This window comes from Cebus imitator, unplaced genomic scaffold, assembly GCF_001604975.1.
Source record: "Cebus imitator isolate Cc_AM_T3 unplaced genomic scaffold, Cebus_imitator-1.0 Scaffold218, whole genome shotgun sequence".
Taxonomy (NCBI): Eukaryota; Metazoa; Chordata; class Mammalia; order Primates; family Cebidae; genus Cebus; species Cebus imitator.
The window spans coordinates 1780419-1798230 of NW_016107533.1; the positions used below are offsets into that span (position 1 = coordinate 1780419).

Consider the following 17812-nt stretch of genomic DNA (forward strand, 5'->3'; position numbering starts at 1 on the left):
ACAAGGTATATTTAAAGTTTATTTTATAAAAGAGAATGAGGTATTTGAGAATCAATGACCTTTTTATATTTTGTCGGTAAAGGTTAACATGCAATTCGGGAGCACACTTTTATTAGTAGTAGTAGGTTGATAAATGACAATAGTGCAGAAGAGAAGGCTTAGGTTTCTATACTTCATTCTGCCATGTAAATTTCCTGAATTAATGTCTAGTAAGGAAATTAATACAATTTATTTTCATGAGCTCAAAAGTTCTCAGTAGTTATTGTGAGTTCAACTGATAATTATTTAAAAATTTTATTCAGCAAATACTTATACACTTACAGTTTACCAGTCAATGCCAATTGTAACAAAGAAGAGGTAGCTAATGGTGTTGAAAACATGACCTACATGAGCAGCACTTCTCAGTGGATCAGCAGGATTGGCATCACCTGGGAGTTTCCTAGAAATGCAAATTCTCAGACCGATCTTCAATATCTTGAACCAAAACCTCTGGGGATAGTGCCCAGTAGTATGTTTTTAACATGCTATGAGATTATGGTGAGAAACAGTCTTGAAAAACCATAGTGTATTTTGAGAGGGAAGGTATTATTGTTGAGAAATATTGAAGGCTTTACAGTAGGTAGAGAAACATACTGATGGGCCAATATGTGTGTTTTATTGAAGGGAGCAATAGAGGCTTAGGACATGAATCAGCTGCTGTAGACCTGAGACCCACAAGGCAGCAAATGCAGCAGCAGCTCCTGGAAGCACGTGTGCTATGGAGGGGAATTGATTTCTCTCTTCCTTGGGGAGATGGAAATGCTCATATTTTAGAGAGAGCAAAGGTAATATGCTGAAAAGCTTAGGAAGGGGAAATTTTACATTAAATAACCAGTTTTTGTATTAATGTTCTATGGTGAGAACACATTTATTTGTGAGTGATTTCAGAGAAAAATGGCCATCACCATGGGGCTCTAATTGTTGTTATAGATGATTAGGCTACAATTACCTGTATAGGGCCAAAATAAGAAGATTAAAAATAGAGCTTTGATTATGGTGAAATTTCTTTACAGTAAAACTGAACCCAATGTAAAACTGTGGGAGTCCTAGTTTTAGCAGCTCTGATTGTTAATCAGCCTCTCAGCCAGAGATTTCTGTGATACATTTCAGGCTCTAGCTGTGACTAATTCGCAGCATTCTCACACAACTGGTAAGTGCCATTAGGCATCTTGGGTCTTTTATTTTAAAGTAAAGATAGATGGAATAAAGCTGAAAACTAAATACAATTAGGAAGCTAGTTTTTAAAATATTCTTCCTTAATGGAACCTATAAACTAATAAAATATGGGGGTTGTGGTATGTTCAATTAAAACTCTCAGTTTACAGCTACTTTACTTCAAAAGAATGTTTTAAAAAATATATGGTCATGTTAAAAGTAAGGAAGTTGTCCTACCATTCTGAGTTTTATGGGGCATCCCAACTATCATGCCCATACCCGGAAAAGAGAGGAAAGAGATATTTTGGTATTTCTAGTGTCTACTCTAATGGTTTTCTAATCTAATGTTTTTTAAGCCATGAGTTGCAACCCATTGGTTGGTCCTGAAATCTACTCACTGATTTGGTCATCATCATTCAAAAATAAAATATAGTAAAATAGAAAATAGAATATATCACATTTACATGAGTAAGCATTGCTTTCTGAAACTTTTGTTCCAGTTGTGTATATACTAATCAAATCCATTCAATCCATCTGCCAAGCAACACCAGAACCGTCTTTCTGAAGACACATTTAAAAAAGTCTTCTCTCAGTTCCTGTAACAGCCAGAATAATGTCTATGCTTTCTTTGGACGTCATTCAAGATCGTTTACCAAACTCCTTCCCCGTGGTCCTCCTACTTGTGATTTCAGAAACGGATACCATCATCTACTCCGTTGCTCAAGCTCAAAGCCAGGAAGTTTTCCTGTCCCCCACCCCTTTTCCAATCTACCCACCAATCTTCTCTCTTTGTTCTCATCTGGTCTGAGTCAAAATTCACAACTTCAAAGCAGCCTTCCCTCGCCCCTCAACCTAGATCAGCCTTTAATTCTTCTGCAGTCTCTAGAACACATTGTCTTCTTTTATGTTTTTCATAACATTTTCACCTGAAATTATTTTGCTTATTCTTGAAACCGTGTTTAGTATCTGTGTTCCCAACAGTGTGTCAGCTGTATAGGGGCAGGGACCTGCTCTTTCTCTGGTTGTCTCTCTAGCGTTGAGGTCAGTCAGGGAGCATGGTAGAAGGGGCACCAGGAGATATTTGCCAAATGAAAGGATTCTTGCACTAAATGTCTGGCTTCCCAAATGGCCTCTTTTACCTTTTTGTTATCGTATTTGTTTTCTCTGTCTAAAATGTACTGCACCCACTTATTCTCTTAGTGGCCTTCTATTCATCTTTTAAGATTTCATCTCTTTTATTAAAAATTTCCCGAAGCCCTTGGACTGTGCTAATACTTGTTCTCAGTGATACTACAGCCTTGCTACTCTCTGAATTGTGGTCATTTTCATGCTAATCCTCCCTACTGGACTGTCAGCTTCCTCAGGGCAAGGCTCTGTTTATTCACACTTGTTGCTTCCTCAACTCCTAGCACATATTCGATGCATATACTACTGTATATAGTTATTCAATAAATGATTGAATAAACACATGAAAGAAAGTAGATGATCAAGAAAGATGACTGTTTGTGATGTTCCCTGGTTTAAGCTTTAAGTAAATAATATTCTTGATTTATAGGAAGAAGGAGATTATTGTGTGTATTCTGTAGAAAAGTATTTGGGGGCAGGATGAGAGGTAGTACAAAGAAAAGTATAATTGTTCTGTACAAAACACATCTATTTATAAAATTGATCATTTTAAATACCAAGCTGTCTTAGTGCATTTACAATCTGATATGATTGATCCGATTTCATTTCTACATGTTTTTTCAGAACAGAACTGTTAGGTAAGGTGAGGGAACAGTGCTAAGGGTGAAAAAGCTTATGTTTCTGTGACCTTAGGGTGCAACTGACCCAGAGCAGAATAGCATGGCATTGGCACTGCTGTCTGTGAGATTCTAATGTCATGTTTGGAAACATGATTAATAGGAAATGGGAGAGGAAGGAGGAGAAAAAAGTTAAAGATTGTACATATCTGTGTTTTCTCTGGATGGACTTTCTTTTTTGTTCTTTTTTCTTTTTTTTTTTGTGACATAGGGCCTCACTTTGTTGCCTAGGCTGGAGTGCGGTAATGTGATCATCGCTTACTACAACCTGAAACTCCTTAGGCCCAAGTGATCCTCCTGCCTTAGCCTCCTGAGTAGCTGGGTCTGCAGGCATGCACCACCATGCCTGGCTAACTTTTGTATTTTTTGTAGAGATGGGGTTTTGCCATAATGCCCAGGCTGGTCTCCAATTCCTGAGCTCAAGCCATCTGCCTGCCTTGTCCTCCCAAAGTGCTGGGACTACAGGCATGAGCCATCCTGCCTGGTCTGGACTGACTTTCTTTCTTTTATTATTATTTTTGAGACAGACTCATGCTCTGTCAACCATGCTGGAGTGCAGTGGCTTGGTCTCAGCTCACTGCAAACTCTACCTCCTGGGTTCAAATGATTCCTCTGCCTTAGTCTCCCAAGTAGCTGGGACTACAGGCATGTGCCACCACACCTGGCTAATTTTTGTATTTTTAGTAGAGACGGGGTTTCGCCATGTTAGCCAGGTTGGTCTCGAACCCCTGACCTCAGGTGAGGCACTCACCTCGGCCTCTCAAAGTGCTGGGATTACAGGCATGAGCCATCGCACCCAGCCTACTTTCTTTCTAAAAATAGCTCTTGCTTGCTCCTCACCATCTTAAATAAAACTGCCAAGCTAGGACAAAGCCAAACCACTTATAAACAAACCTATTTTTCTCTCTATCCCTTTATTTTTAATAAAAAGGCACCCTCACTTGATTTCAGATTTTATTTGAAGAGGATTCATTACAGTGGGAGGGAGGGGGCAAATGCCGGATTGAGATCTCTAAAGCAATGAAAGGATTTCCCAAACACTTCATTATAAAGAAAAAGCCCTCTCTCCTCTCTTACCAGAGTAAGTAATATGAGAAGATCACTCATGCAAATAACCAGCTTTAATAGACAGTCCCTTTGGAAAATGCCATTTCCCCTGTGAATCTCGGGCTGGCTTACCTCCTGTGACTTCTGGATGTCAGCTGCATAGTTTCTCCTCTGAGGTTAATAGACCGCTTCTTTCACATGAGCCCTGACTGACTTAAATAAATAAGCTAGGCTCTGGTCATCTGCAGTTCTGTCACGGAGCCCGGATGGCTGCTCTAGGGAATGGGAATTTTGATAGACAGAAGGCAAATGACAGGGACTTGTGGAAAGCCCCAAACAGCATGAGGAAATGGGTGTCCCTCTGGGAAGAAGAGACAGGACTCCAACAGGTGGGCCATGAGTAGAAAAGAAAAGGGCAAGAGCATGGATATTAAGTTTACCTGATTCACAGTTCATCAGTGAGCTGGGAGAGGCAGAAGATGAAAGGACTTTTGGAAAAAAAAATAAACAAATGAAAATAAGAAGCAATACTATTGTTTCTTTAATTAAATAAAAATTAAATCAATTAGAAAATTAAATTTAAAAATTTCAAGAAACCGGGCGCAGTGGTGCACAACTATCATTCCAGTTTCTCAGAACCCCCTGAGGCCAGAAGTTCAAGGCTGTACTGAGCTATGATCACGCCACTGCACTCCAGCTTGGTCAACAGAGCAAGACCTGAGACCCTGTCTCTTAAAAAAAAAAGTTCAAGGAATCAAAAACACTTCAAAATTACTGTGATTTTTGAGATAATTGGATCTTCTGACCTCGAGAGTCCCTGTTTTTGGACTAACCACCCATGTCGGTCAAGACAAGGCCAGAGATAGGCCGTGCTGAGTGGGTGGGAAGGGGGGCGATGTGGGGCCTCTTGGGAATTCTCTTGACATGCTGAGGTTCTGGAGAGGGGATGTGGCGTGGGTGGTTGTGATGCTGATAACAGGTATCTCCCTAGGTTTGTGCTCCCTGTAACATGCTCTCACCTCATTAGCAGAGGATAGTATGTTGTTTCTTTCCAGGTACAGCATCTTCTGCTCAACTCTGGTAATCTCAAGAGTTTAAGAAGACTCAACAACTAGGGGGCTTGATATTACATTTTAACAGGATTTCCAACCATGAGGTAGAGAGAGGAAGTGTGTGTTTAGTAATAGGCATGGCACTTTGAAAAAGTTACTTGATTGTCTGGTTCCTCAACTTTCTTATCTGGCAATAAGGGTAACTTCAGTCTCACCTTATAATGCTATTGTGAGAATTAAATGGCATTAGCCTTTGAGCATTTTCAACAGAGGGAGGCACATCATGAAATGTTAGCTATGAGGACAATGACAAATAATTACTGTTGGCTGTTAGACCCTCTGCCTCTGCAACTCATTTAATTCTCAAAACTACTGTTTTTATGTAAGTATTTTCAATCGGTTTCACAGTTAAGGCATCTAGTTACAGAAAGGTGAAGTAACTCTCTCAACTAGTGAGCTTCAGAATAAACAGGGATTGAAACCTGGGCTGATTGGGCACCAAGGCTCCCACGAGTTTCCACACCTCTGCCTCCCAGTGGGCACATTTTTACTGGAAACTCAGTCCTCTGAAAGCTTCCACTGTATTTCTATAGCAGTTCTGAAAGCTGCCATTGTGCTCCTATAGCAGATCTAAAAGCATCTAGTGTGTTCCTATAGGACCTTGCCTGGATCTTTCTGGTGAATTTTCCCACATCCTGATTTTATTTTTTTCTTTTCAGCAAACTTTCCCCTGTTAATCCCTCCTTCAGTGTAACCTTGTTAGCTTTGAGGACACACCCCTAGGCCTGGGCTCACAGAGCTGCTTCTCCCCACCCCTTTCTTCTGCTTCAGTTTAAAGTGTCACGAGATGCCTCTGGTTCTCTCCCTTTGCTTTTAGCCCTCACCAGGGCAGGAAGGACCAAGGCTGGGCCCAGAACTCATACTCCTAGGGTGACCGTGAAGGGGTCGTGAGGGAGCAGTGACTCCCTTCCAACCCCTTCTTCATAAGGACTGTTGGCAACCAAAGAAATCAACTGGGAAAATGAAGACCTGCTGGTAAGACAATAACTCTAGGAAAAGTGGCAGGGAGACTGGGCTGGGGGTCCTCAGAACCAACGGTGCGTATTTTTGCAGCAGTGGTAGGATGAGAGTAGGTGAGCCGCAAGGTGAGAGACAGAGAGAGACAGCGATGAGACAGCAAGCATGAGAAACAGAAGAGAGATGCAAAAAAAGAGACAGAGGGAGGGAGAGAAAGTGACAGCCATGGAAAAAAGAGAGGCAGGAAATCAAAGATGAAAGAAACTAGAGACAAGGAAATACTGAGACAGGTAGATACCGAGAAAATGAGATCAATGAAACAACAGGGACAGTGGGAGCTGGAAACGTATGAATTCCTTACATCTGTTAGTAAGATTTCAAAGTAAAAATGAAAAAAATAAACTATACTGAGATTTGATCACCTTACATTAATTAGGTTTACCAGGTTTGAAAACATGAAAGTAGTTCCCATCTGCAGGGACTCTGGTTTGAGTCACTTTTCTTCTCTCTTCTTCAGGAAAATTCCAGTTTTCTTCTTTGTGTGCAGTTTCCTGGAACCCTGGGCATCTGCAGCTGTCAAGCGTCGCCCCAGTAAGGGCCATAGTTTCTAGACTTTGAAAGATCACTTATTCCCAGAAATGATCAGGCAGGGCCATGGCTGACTGAAGACTGAGTGAGGCATCTATGGTCCTTCACACCTTCACTCTTCCATCCTGCTTTGGGGCATGGGGATATGCTAGTGGCTGGCTTTCCATGGCCAATGCTGGGTATGGAAAGTTAAGTCCCACCAGTAACCACAGTTGGCAGGAAGGCCAATCTGTGTGCTGCAGTGCCTAGTGCAGTGCCTAGTACGGATGGTGATTGGTAAATGTTGGGTGAATACATGTGGAATGAATGAATAGATGGATGGATGGATGGATGGATGGACCTCAACAATTTGGGGTCAGGAGAGTATAAAGAGCGTGTTTGATGTACCATGATGGATAGGCCCATGTGTTTTGTTTGGCTTTTGAGATGGAGTCTCACTCTGTCATCCAAGCTGCACTGCAGTGATGCCATCTTGGCTCACTGAAACCTCCACCTCCCAGCTTCAAGTGATTCTCTTGCCTCAGCCTCCTGAGAAGCTGGGGCTACAGGCATGTGCCACCATGCCCGGCTAATTTTTTGTATTTTTAGTAGAGATGGGGTTTCACCATGTTGGTCAGGCTAGTCTCAAACTCCTGACCTCAGGTGATCCACCTGCCTCAGCCTCCCAAAGTGCTGAGATTACAGGCATAAGCCATGGTGCCTGGCCCATGTTTTGTAACTTAATAATACTTTTTCTGAAGTCTAGAGAGTCTCTGTTGTCAGATGAATATTAGCAAGGCGCTGAGGTTGGATAGTTACGAGAAGCTTTCTGTGGTGGTGAAAAAATTCTCCCTCCCTATGACCTCCCACTTGTATAAAGAGAACACAATTCCATTATATGATTTCTTATCAAATAGAGGGTTAATCCTTCTCATGATTATTTTCTTCTTCCCTTTACTCTTCCCAGTTCTAAGATGCTAGCAGTAATCTAGTTTGGACTTGTATTTGATCTCTTAGAATGAATTTATGAAATCAAATGCATCCTCTACATTTTATTTATGATTAGTGAATCTCAAGACTTCCCAGATGCCTATATCTGACAAAGATTCCTAAAAACTCCACTCTCCAGAAGCCCCACTGAACTGGACAAAGGCTGGCTCTAAATCTCACTGAAATCCTAAAATTTGTGGTGTTTAAGGAATATTTTCTAGTCCAAACCACCAGAAATTTTCCAAACAGACTTCTGACCCTGTGCCATTCAGGACATCATTCAGCTTTGTTTTCAAAAGGAACAAATGCCTAACCTCTCCAAAAGGAACATTTTCCCAGCACAGATTATTAAAACAACTTTGTGCATTGCATCCATCCCTTCCAGGATGAGTTGCAGGTGGATGGATTATAGTCATAGAGGCATGGAATTAAAGCAAAACATGCTACCTCTAAGCAAGCTGGTATAATGTTACATTTTAAATAGTTATTATTATTGGTACATCCTGAAATCTTCTGAGTGAATGAAGTAGAATGACATGCTATCTCTTTTGCAGGAGACCCTGTCAATTCCAGTTCTAATGGTGGAGATGAACTCTGTCCAAAGATCAGGATTGGCCAAGATGACTTACCAGGTGAGTAGCAATGTACTGTATTAAAAATGCATGCTTTCCATAAACCTGGTATATTCTTTTATTTGAGAAAGTTGTGGAAAGGAATAAAACCAATCTCATTTTAGACTTTTCATTTTGTATTCCCATTCTATAGGTTTTGATCTGATCTCTCAGTTCCAGGTAGATAAAGCAGCATCTAGAAGAGCTATCCAGAGAGTAGTGGGATCAACTACATTACAGGTGGCTTACAAATTGGGAAACAATGCAGACTTCAGGATTCCAACTAGGTAATCTATCAAAAATATTTTAATCTAATTATCTGACTCAAATGCATTAAAAATGGATAGCTATACAATGTTAGGGTTTTCTCTTGCTCAGTGTTTCTTGGATTATAATTGTATTTAAAGATGAAGAAATTTATTTACTTATCTATCTTCAGTGCCTGAATACTGCATTTCATGTTTTCAGTATGTAATTTACTTTCCATTCCAGGAAAAAGTATCACTGAGACTATTATACATTGATTTAGGACATGTTCTTATTACCTTGCTTTCTGTTTTTCTATAATGTTTTTGGTTGTGACTGAAAGGACCCTCTGTGAAAAGTGCCAGAGGGTAAGCATAAATTTAACTAGGAGCCACAGAGTGGTTAGAAGACTCACAATGGTGCTGTTCAAGTGTCCTGGTGCTGAAATAGAGCCACACACCCACTGCTTGGCTCCTGGCAGACATCAAACCAGAGCAAAACTAAAATCATTATAATAGAAACAATAATAGTAATACGGACAACAACAAATCTCCCACTTCACTGATTTCTTTCTCTGGAACTAAGCCTTTTGTTCTTTATTTATAACTGAGGTACTTTAGTGTATAAGAATTGAGTCCTGTCATTATGAATGATCTCAGCAATTTAGTTTCGATATCACCAAAATACCTTATTTATGATTATTATAATTATTATATGCTTTAGCACACTGTAAGAAAACAAGAATTAAGATTCCTTTGGTAGATAAATGAGACAATTAGGTCTTTGATAAAAATTAAGGTATAAAGGTAAATAATGATTCATTAGAACAATAAAATAATATAAAAACTCAATATATATAAAAATAAAAAGTTTGGACAAATTAGAAGAATCTGATATAACAGTGCCAGATTGCAGCTAGGGATTCATATTTTGAACATATTATGTATTATTGCATAATATGATGATAGTACATTGTATAAACTCTTTTTATAAATTTACGAATTATCATTAATCTCATTCTCATCACAACCCTGTGATGTAGGAGCACTATTAACCTTTTTTTTAAAAAATCAGGGAGCCCCAAAAGTTTAATTTACTTGCATAAGGCGACTGGGTTGGAACGTGCTGGAAGGACTGAATTCCAGGCAGAATGGTTGCAAAGGCTGCACTTCTAACCACTATTCCATACTGACTCTGGAGAACCATTCACATCTAGAAAGATTAAAAGCCTAACAGGGATATTCACTTCTTTTTCCTCATTATTTCTTTTCATGTACAGAAGTGCCAGCTATGTTACTAAATAGGCTTTAAAAATTGTTTTCTCTTTCCTAAATAATTAAGCAAAACACGAGGTCCTGAGTGCTGACCTAATTTTCTCTTCTAAGATTTGAGGTACTGTCATTAACTCTTAAGTTCAGAGACTGATCTTTTGAGGCCACGTGGCTTCCTTACCTCCTGCTCATCTTTGTTGTTGTTTTTCTCAAAATGCCTAGAGCTATCACTAAATAGTGTACCCGGGATATATCCAATGTCTCACATTCGCTACCCTTGACTCCTTGTTCCCATAAAGACTAAAAAACCTCGTTTTACTATCAAGGATAATTAAAAGATGAGGAAATACGGAGGAAGAAATCAGGAAAACAAAGTAGGGGAATAGAAAGAGGAGGAAAGTTAGAGGGCTGAGACATGGTTAATTCCAAGTAAATAGTAAAGTTTATTCTTGGGAAAGTACTTAGACTATGTTTACTTCAGTTCCCTCAATTTAAAATTAGGAATAATAACTATGTCATAAGGTTGCTATGCAGAGTAGGTGTTCATAACTGGAGAATGCCTGAAGAACTCAATCCACAGTGGTATTGGATAAGTGTTTATTATTAGTGGTAAAGAGCACTAGAAGAAGAGAATGTATGTATGTGAAAGACTTTTCTCCTCAGAGCATCCTTTCTTTTCAATCTTCCCTCCAAGTGCTGCTAATTCAAAAGCTGGGTGACAAGGAGACTAGGGATGGGAATTGCTTTTGGACATACAGGGAGTAGACAATGTTGGTATAAAGGGAAGTTCTGTGCTAGGCCCTGAGACAGTGAAAGAAACTATTAGCAGAATCTTTGTGGGAGGAAAATATGGTATGTGGAACTAATGTGATAGAGTCACAATTTATCATTATTTATCTTTTCTATTTTTTGAAAGACTTAAGAGACACATACTTTTTTTTGCTGCTTTTTATTCCTTATTTTAGGCATAATAGTTTTACACTCTCAATGCATACTAATAAACATCTTATGTTATTTTCCTTAAAAACACAGTACTTAGCTATTTGGGAGTTAAGGTCACAAATGTTTCAAGGTCCAAACACTAACCTTTCATTCAAACTCTTATGATTCTTCATTTAAGGTGCTGTTTGAAGACTGTAATATAATGAAATAAATCATTTATAGATGTAGCTTCTTTTAAATTATGTATGCTGTCAAGTTTACTTATTGATGTGCATAGCATATTTGCAAGAAAGAATTTCAGGTGTTCCAAGAAAAGACAATGGAGCTGACTGTTCTCTAAATTAGACTTGTGAAACTTTTAAATGGTCTTAGGTATATACAAATATATTTTATTAATATGAATATCAAAATAAATTTTCTCTTCTTACCATAGTATATTAGCCTAGTTTAAAATATCAATAACATGATAATCTAAATTATTTCTATACATATTCACACACATATATTATCTTCATATATACTGAGAGAAAGGACAGCTATCATTAGTTTTTAACAACATCTCTATAAATGAGGTATTCATTTAGCAATCTCAAACCTATCCTCCATCATTTTAAATTAATTATTTTCTTTTTTTAGTTTTTAGCATTACATACACCAAGTCAAAGGTAAATCAAGACATTATGTCCTTTCCTACCCTTAACATAGTCTCCTTGTTCATCGAGTGGGAAAGGTTGAATGAAACACAAATTGGGAGAACTCCCTCAGTTAACCTCAGGATGTGTTTTCACAAAAGTCACCTAAACACATTACTGTGACTTCCAGAATAGAAACAGAATAAATGTTTTAAAAGAACTGACTAAATTCTACAGTTTTGCTCAGTATATTGATAGACAGATATATAGATAACACAGATCGGGTTATTTTTGAAGCCTGGAAAAATAATGCTTAAGGAAAAGAAGAAAAAGCATTAGAATTTCTCTTCCTTTTGGAAAAACTCACACTTGAACAATAACTGTCTTGGACAAAAATAAGAAAATAGATTATTTAAGCAACTAGTTAAATCCAGATCATTAATTAAGAAGAATAATCAAAATAATCTATAATTTAAATGGACATTTCCCTATTTCACATTTAAGTAAAACTTTGAAAACTTATCTCACAGTTCCAAATTTATTGAGGTAAGTTAGGTAAGATGTACAAACTCTCATAAGGTTTTATAATTATACTGTAGGCAGTGCATTTTATTGTAAGTAGTCAATCTTAGCTTCTTTTCTAGAGGTTATTCTGGAATAGGTATAATTCTGAAATATGTAAAGTCAAAGAAAATGTGACAAACTGATAATCAGAAAATATATTAAAAAAAGATATCTGCAGTGATGTAGTAGAGGGTTTCATATGGGGAAAATAGGTCAGCAAATGGTTCTTATATAATTTTTTTCTTTAGTTAGACAGCATACTGAATATTAAAAATGTACACTTGATGGATGTAAAACATAGGTAGTGACCTGAAAACTTTGCAATAAGAATAACACACATCACCAGTGATAAAAATGTGTATGGATAAAATAATTCATCCCATACTCTAAATACAAACAAGTCATATTACAACATAATGGTTAAAAAAATACTTGTATGATAAAAGAGTATTCAGATGAAAAATTTAACAGTTTTGTCATCTTTAGAAAACTAACAAAGTGATAAAAGTTGAGATAGTTGAACCATTTTATTGAAGACTTGTAAAAATCTTTGCATAGAAAGAAGTTAAAGATATGTTTATGTTGTTTTAAGATATAATAAAGTTTTATAATCAAAATCAAAGTAAAGATAGAAGATCTTAGCAGGTTAAAGAGGGCCACATAACAAGAATTTGACTTGAAGAAAAGTTATTTGGAATTCTGGGTCCTGGTCCATAACTGTTCTCGGAAATATAAAATTTGTATTGTTTAGCAGAGAAAATTCATTAGCATTTCTTCCTTGCTTAGAAATTTTTCTATGCTCAGAAGGAGGAAGGTAAGAAGACATAATGTTCAAGTTCTTGAAAGACGATGCTTACATTTAACATGCTAAGTTTTAAAGTTCAGTCTTCAGCTTTTAGCAGCTTGGCTTCAATAGAAGCATATCCAGGTAGCTGGTGTAGCCCCAGACCACAGTCTCTATAGAGGGTAGAGATGCCTCAGGGACACTACTGGTTTTATTCTGCCATTTAAAGCAGTAAAGGAGTTAGCAATGATACAGACTTAATTGGCAGATTAAGGAACAATTGAGATGCAGCAGAGAAGTAAGAACAGGTCACTTTCACTTATCACCCATCCAGCCTTAAGCTGCTACTTTAACATCGTACTTTGAACTCCCTAAAAAAAGACAAACATACTCAGTGTGAAGAAGCTTCTGAAGTCCCCACAGTTACTGATTCTCAAAATACTTACATGGGTCAAGGATACAAGTGTGGAGTGGAATATCCAAGCAATTATGGAAATTACAAATAATCTTAACATGTTACATTAAAACAAAAAATTAGAAACTGGTAGCTGCTTTAATTAAATCATTTCATAAGCTAGTACTGCTGATTTACATTCCTAATGATCTCCTCTCTTACTTGTGAATGAAATGTTGCCAAGAACTTTGCAAGAATGTGTTTTTTGGCTGAGACAAAATTGCCGAACAGTAGCTCTTTGGATAGTATAAATAGTAATTTTGTTGGGATTATGTGGCATTGGGAATCTTCCTTAGTGATGAGGGAGGGTGTTTTAAAAATGTGTATTTTAAGATGGACCATGAATGTACATGAATGATTGAACTACTGTGAAGGTCTTTATGAACAGCCATGAAATAACAAAAGGTACATAGTTTTTTACACTGTAGACTTTCTGTAGGTCTGGCTTCTAAAAATGGTCTCAAAAGGGAACACGGTAAATATGCATGGGTACAGGAAACAAGATTCATATTTACTATTTAAAAATTTTACTCAGGAATTTATATCCCAGTGGACTGCCTGAAGAATATTCCTTCTTGACAACATTTCGGATGACTGGAAGCACACTCAAAAAGAACTGGAGCATTTGGCAGATTCAGGATTCCTCTGGGAAGGAGCAAGTTGGCATAAAGATTAACGGCCAAACACAATCTGTTGCATTTTCATACAAGGGACTGGATGGAAGTCTCCAAACAGCAGCCTTTTCGAATTTGCCCTCCTTGTTTGATTCCCAGTGGCATAAGATCATGATTGGCGTGGAGAGAAGTAGTGCTACTCTTTTTGTTGACTGCAACAGGATTGAATCTTTACCTATAAAGCCAAGAGGCCCAATTGACATCAGCGGCTCTGCTGTGCTGGGTAAACTTGCAGATAATCCTCAAGTTTCTGTTCCAGTAAGTATAAAACCACACACTATCGCAGATTAAAGCAAGACTGGATTGGTAAAAATTAATATCTCAGGCATCTTTGATAATCAGCTGAGTGTAGCATATCCCAGATGGAATTTGGAATCAGAGGAAGTTAAGTAAATACCTTCTAGTCTTGAGGAGCTTAACATTGGAAAGTGTTACATGTCCACCTAGGGCACTCAAATCTTTCTGAGGCAACTTAGAAAAAAAGCCATACTGATGTGGCACATATTGTGTACACACGACTAATGAGGATATTCAAAGTAAGGCTAAGGTGGGTGACAGATTCAGTTAGTTAAGAATCCCATAATTCTTGGAAGCAGTGAACTTTGAAATGAAAGGATTTGAATTGGCAAAAAGAGAGGAGAATCAACATTCTAGCTGAAGGAAATACCATTAAGGGAAAAAGAGAATATGTACACCACATTCAAAGGTCTAGGGACTTGCTGATTTAGATGATATATGTATATGAAAAATATGTGTGTGTGTGTGAGAGAGAGAGAGAGAGAGAGAGGAAGAAAGAGAAAGAGAGAGGAGGGTGAGAGATATTATCTTCAGAGTGGTGAGAGATGAGGTTAGAAAGCCATATGATGTCTGCTCAACAAGAATGGAAGTTATATAGATGCATAATATTGATTTATTTAGAAGTAGGTCTTGCATGACATATTGTAGAAGTAAAGGATTTTAGAGCTCTATTCATGATTTTACTGCAGAGATCCCCAGTCATAAAGGTAAGGAATTATATGTTGACACAATAATTGTGCCAACTAGTACCAGATAGTTCTATCATTTTGATTTGTTATACTTTGAACAATGCTTTTAAAGGATATTTTATAATATTATGATAGGAATTTAGAAAATATTTCTTAGAGTACAAGTATTCTTTTGAAGGAAATGAAGGAATTTAGAGCTCAATAAATAAACCATTGATGCCAACCTCTCTTTCTCTCTTTCTCTCATGCTAGTATGGAGTTGTTAAATTGTAGTCACAAAACCCATATCATGGAGTGTAGCAGGGTGATACAATGATTTCAAACGCTTTCTGTACACGTCTCCGAAGAAGAAAAGGTTATCAGGATTTCAGTAATGGAATTGTTCAAATAACATGTTTTTGAGGGAAGAATTGTGATTAGTGTGAAGGGTAGTGTGAAATTTCTATATTCTGTGATGAACAGGAAGCAATCTGTAACTGCCATGTTACTACTCTGGCTTGTAGACTCTTGAGAAAGTATTTCTTCATTTAATGAGTTATTAAATGAAGCCACACCTCAAGTGGCTGGGTTAGAAAGTCGATGGGACTACTGGAAAGGTTCTCAGACAACATTGAACTTCTGCAAATATCTGTTCATTTCTGGACCATGGGTGAAAGGGAAGAACTTTAGGCTACCTCCTCATTGCTATAAATATCAATCAAGTATTTTAAAAATTTATATATTTATTCATTGGATTAAAAACATTTTAAGTCTTTACAACACTAAATTCTGTGAGCTAAGATGCTATTAAATTATCAGATTGCCAGAGCAGTAAACTAATGTCTCACTATTACTTCATTATACTATAGCCTTGTCAATAATGTCAGAGCTAATTGTAAATTTTTCTGCCAACTCTATTCTCACATCATAATGGAGACCAGTTAGTACCAATTACTTTCTATTTTATTCTACCACATGCAGGAAAGCAACCAGAAACCTGGCAGCTGGTTTTACATTATGCTTCTGGTCCACCAAGGAGCTTTTCTAAATCAGTATACCATAACCAATGTTAAAAGTACTTGAAATAGGCATGTACAAGTATCTTCCTTCAGACTGAATTCTGACTCCCTTATCAGGAAACACAAAAAAGACTTGAGCCTAACAGCCCATTAACATTCCAGGTTGGCTGATGGTGGTGGAGGTGTGACAGTGACAATGATAGCTAAACTAGATCGAGGTTATAGGCCAAACCATCCTACCCACATTTAATGACTGGAAGTGATAATGTGAAACTCAAACTTCTCACCAAAATGTATTTCCCAACCTTCATTTTATGTAAGATAAAGAATTGGAAAACTATGTAAGAAAAGCCAACTCACACTTTTTTAAAAAAGTCACCTTAACATGCTTCATATACCAATTCAGAGTTTTTGAAATGCTTTTATTCCCATGAACTTATTTGATTATTGCAACAACCTTGTAAGATAGAAAGTATAGATAGTGTTATCTCCAATTCTCAGCTGAAGAAGTGAACTCACACAGATCTATTAACTTGTAAGAAGTAGTGTTAGGCACAACATTTCTAATCTACCTTATCTTCTGCTATGCCAACTAGCTTTCCTTTGGGAAAAAGAAAAATATATGCAACCACATATTTTTTCTTATAAACTCATTATTCTTACTTTGAAAGGCATTTGTAATTTGCCTTCGGAATTTACTTTGCAGGAAAAACCAAATACATTTTTAAAAAGTGGGACATTTATACAGTATAAAACATGTCCTCAGACAATCCTACTTGCTTATTTAGTAAACTTTTATTGAGTGTGTAAATATGGGGTCTACAAAGAGAAATAAATCAAAAACTTCTTCAGTCTATTGAGAATAAGGAGTTGAGACAGGTAAACAATCACAATATAGCATGATAAGGACCATGATAGTGACCAGTGCTGCATGCCAAGAAGCACTCAGAAAAATCTCATCACTCAGATAACAGCAGGGAGGCATGAGAGTGGGGCTCAGGGATGTTTCCTAAGGGATTGATGTCTGAAAGGAGTCCAGAGAATGAATACATCATTCAGGAGAAGACAAAGTACAATGTTCCAGACAGAAGGACTCTCATTTGGAAATCCTCACATGTATCAATTCTTCCCTTTTCAAGCTTTGTTAGTATTCCCAAACTGTTCCTCATTTTTCAAAACTGAAGGTAGTAAAACACTCATACAAGTCCACAGACAAAGCCTGTGTGTCCATGAGTTGTCCTTTGTCCCTTGTTTCAATTTTATGGCCTAATTTCTTTTTTTTTTTTTAATTATTATACTTTAAGTTCTGGGGTACATGTTCAGAAAATGCAGGTTTGTTACATACGTATACACAGGCCATGGTGGTTTGCTGCACCCGTGAACCTGTCACCTACATTAGATATTTCTCCTAATGCTATTCCTCCCCTAGCCCCCCACCCTCCAACAGGCCCTGGTGTATGATGCTTCCCTCCCTGCGTCCATGTGTTCTCATTTTTCAGCTCCCACTTATGAGTGAGAATGTGTGGTGTTTCGTTTTCTGTTCTTATGTTAGTTTGCTGAGAATGATGATTTCCAGCTTCATCCATGTCCCTGCAAAGATATGAGCTCATCATTTTTTATGGCTGAATATTATTCCATGGTGTATATGTGTCACATTTTCTTTCTCCAGTCTATCATTGATGGGCATTTGGGTTGGTTTCAAGTCTTTGCTATTGTGAACAGTGCTGCAATAAACATAAATGTACATGTGTCTTTCTAGTAGAATGATTTATAATCCTTTGGGTATATACTCAGTAATGGGATTGCTGGGTCAAATGGTATTTCTGATTCTATATCCCTGAGGAATCACCACACTGTCTTCCACTATGGTTGAACTAATTTACACTCCCACCAACAGTGTAAAAGCATTTCTATTTCTCCACATCCTCTCCAGCATCTGTTGTTTCCTGACTTTTTAATGACTGCCATTCTAACTGGTGTG

At 37.6% G+C, this 17812-nt stretch overlaps 1 protein-coding gene across 1 annotated transcript in view; it reads left to right on the forward strand.

Annotated features, from left to right (window-relative positions):
- The first annotated feature begins 5957 nt into the window (after positions 1-5957).
- The window catches only part of COL9A1 (collagen type IX alpha 1 chain), an 88040-nt gene continuing 76185 nt past the window's right edge, over positions 5958-17812 (forward strand). The window contains exons 1-5 of the mRNA XM_017549430.2: positions 5958-6130; positions 6630-6703; positions 8224-8301; positions 8435-8567; positions 13709-14105. Coding sequence (XP_017404919.1) covers positions 6117-6130; positions 6630-6703; positions 8224-8301; positions 8435-8567; positions 13709-14105 — 696 coding nt within the window. The 5' untranslated portion in view covers positions 5958-6116. The remainder of the gene's footprint in view (positions 6131-6629; positions 6704-8223; positions 8302-8434; positions 8568-13708; positions 14106-17812) is intronic.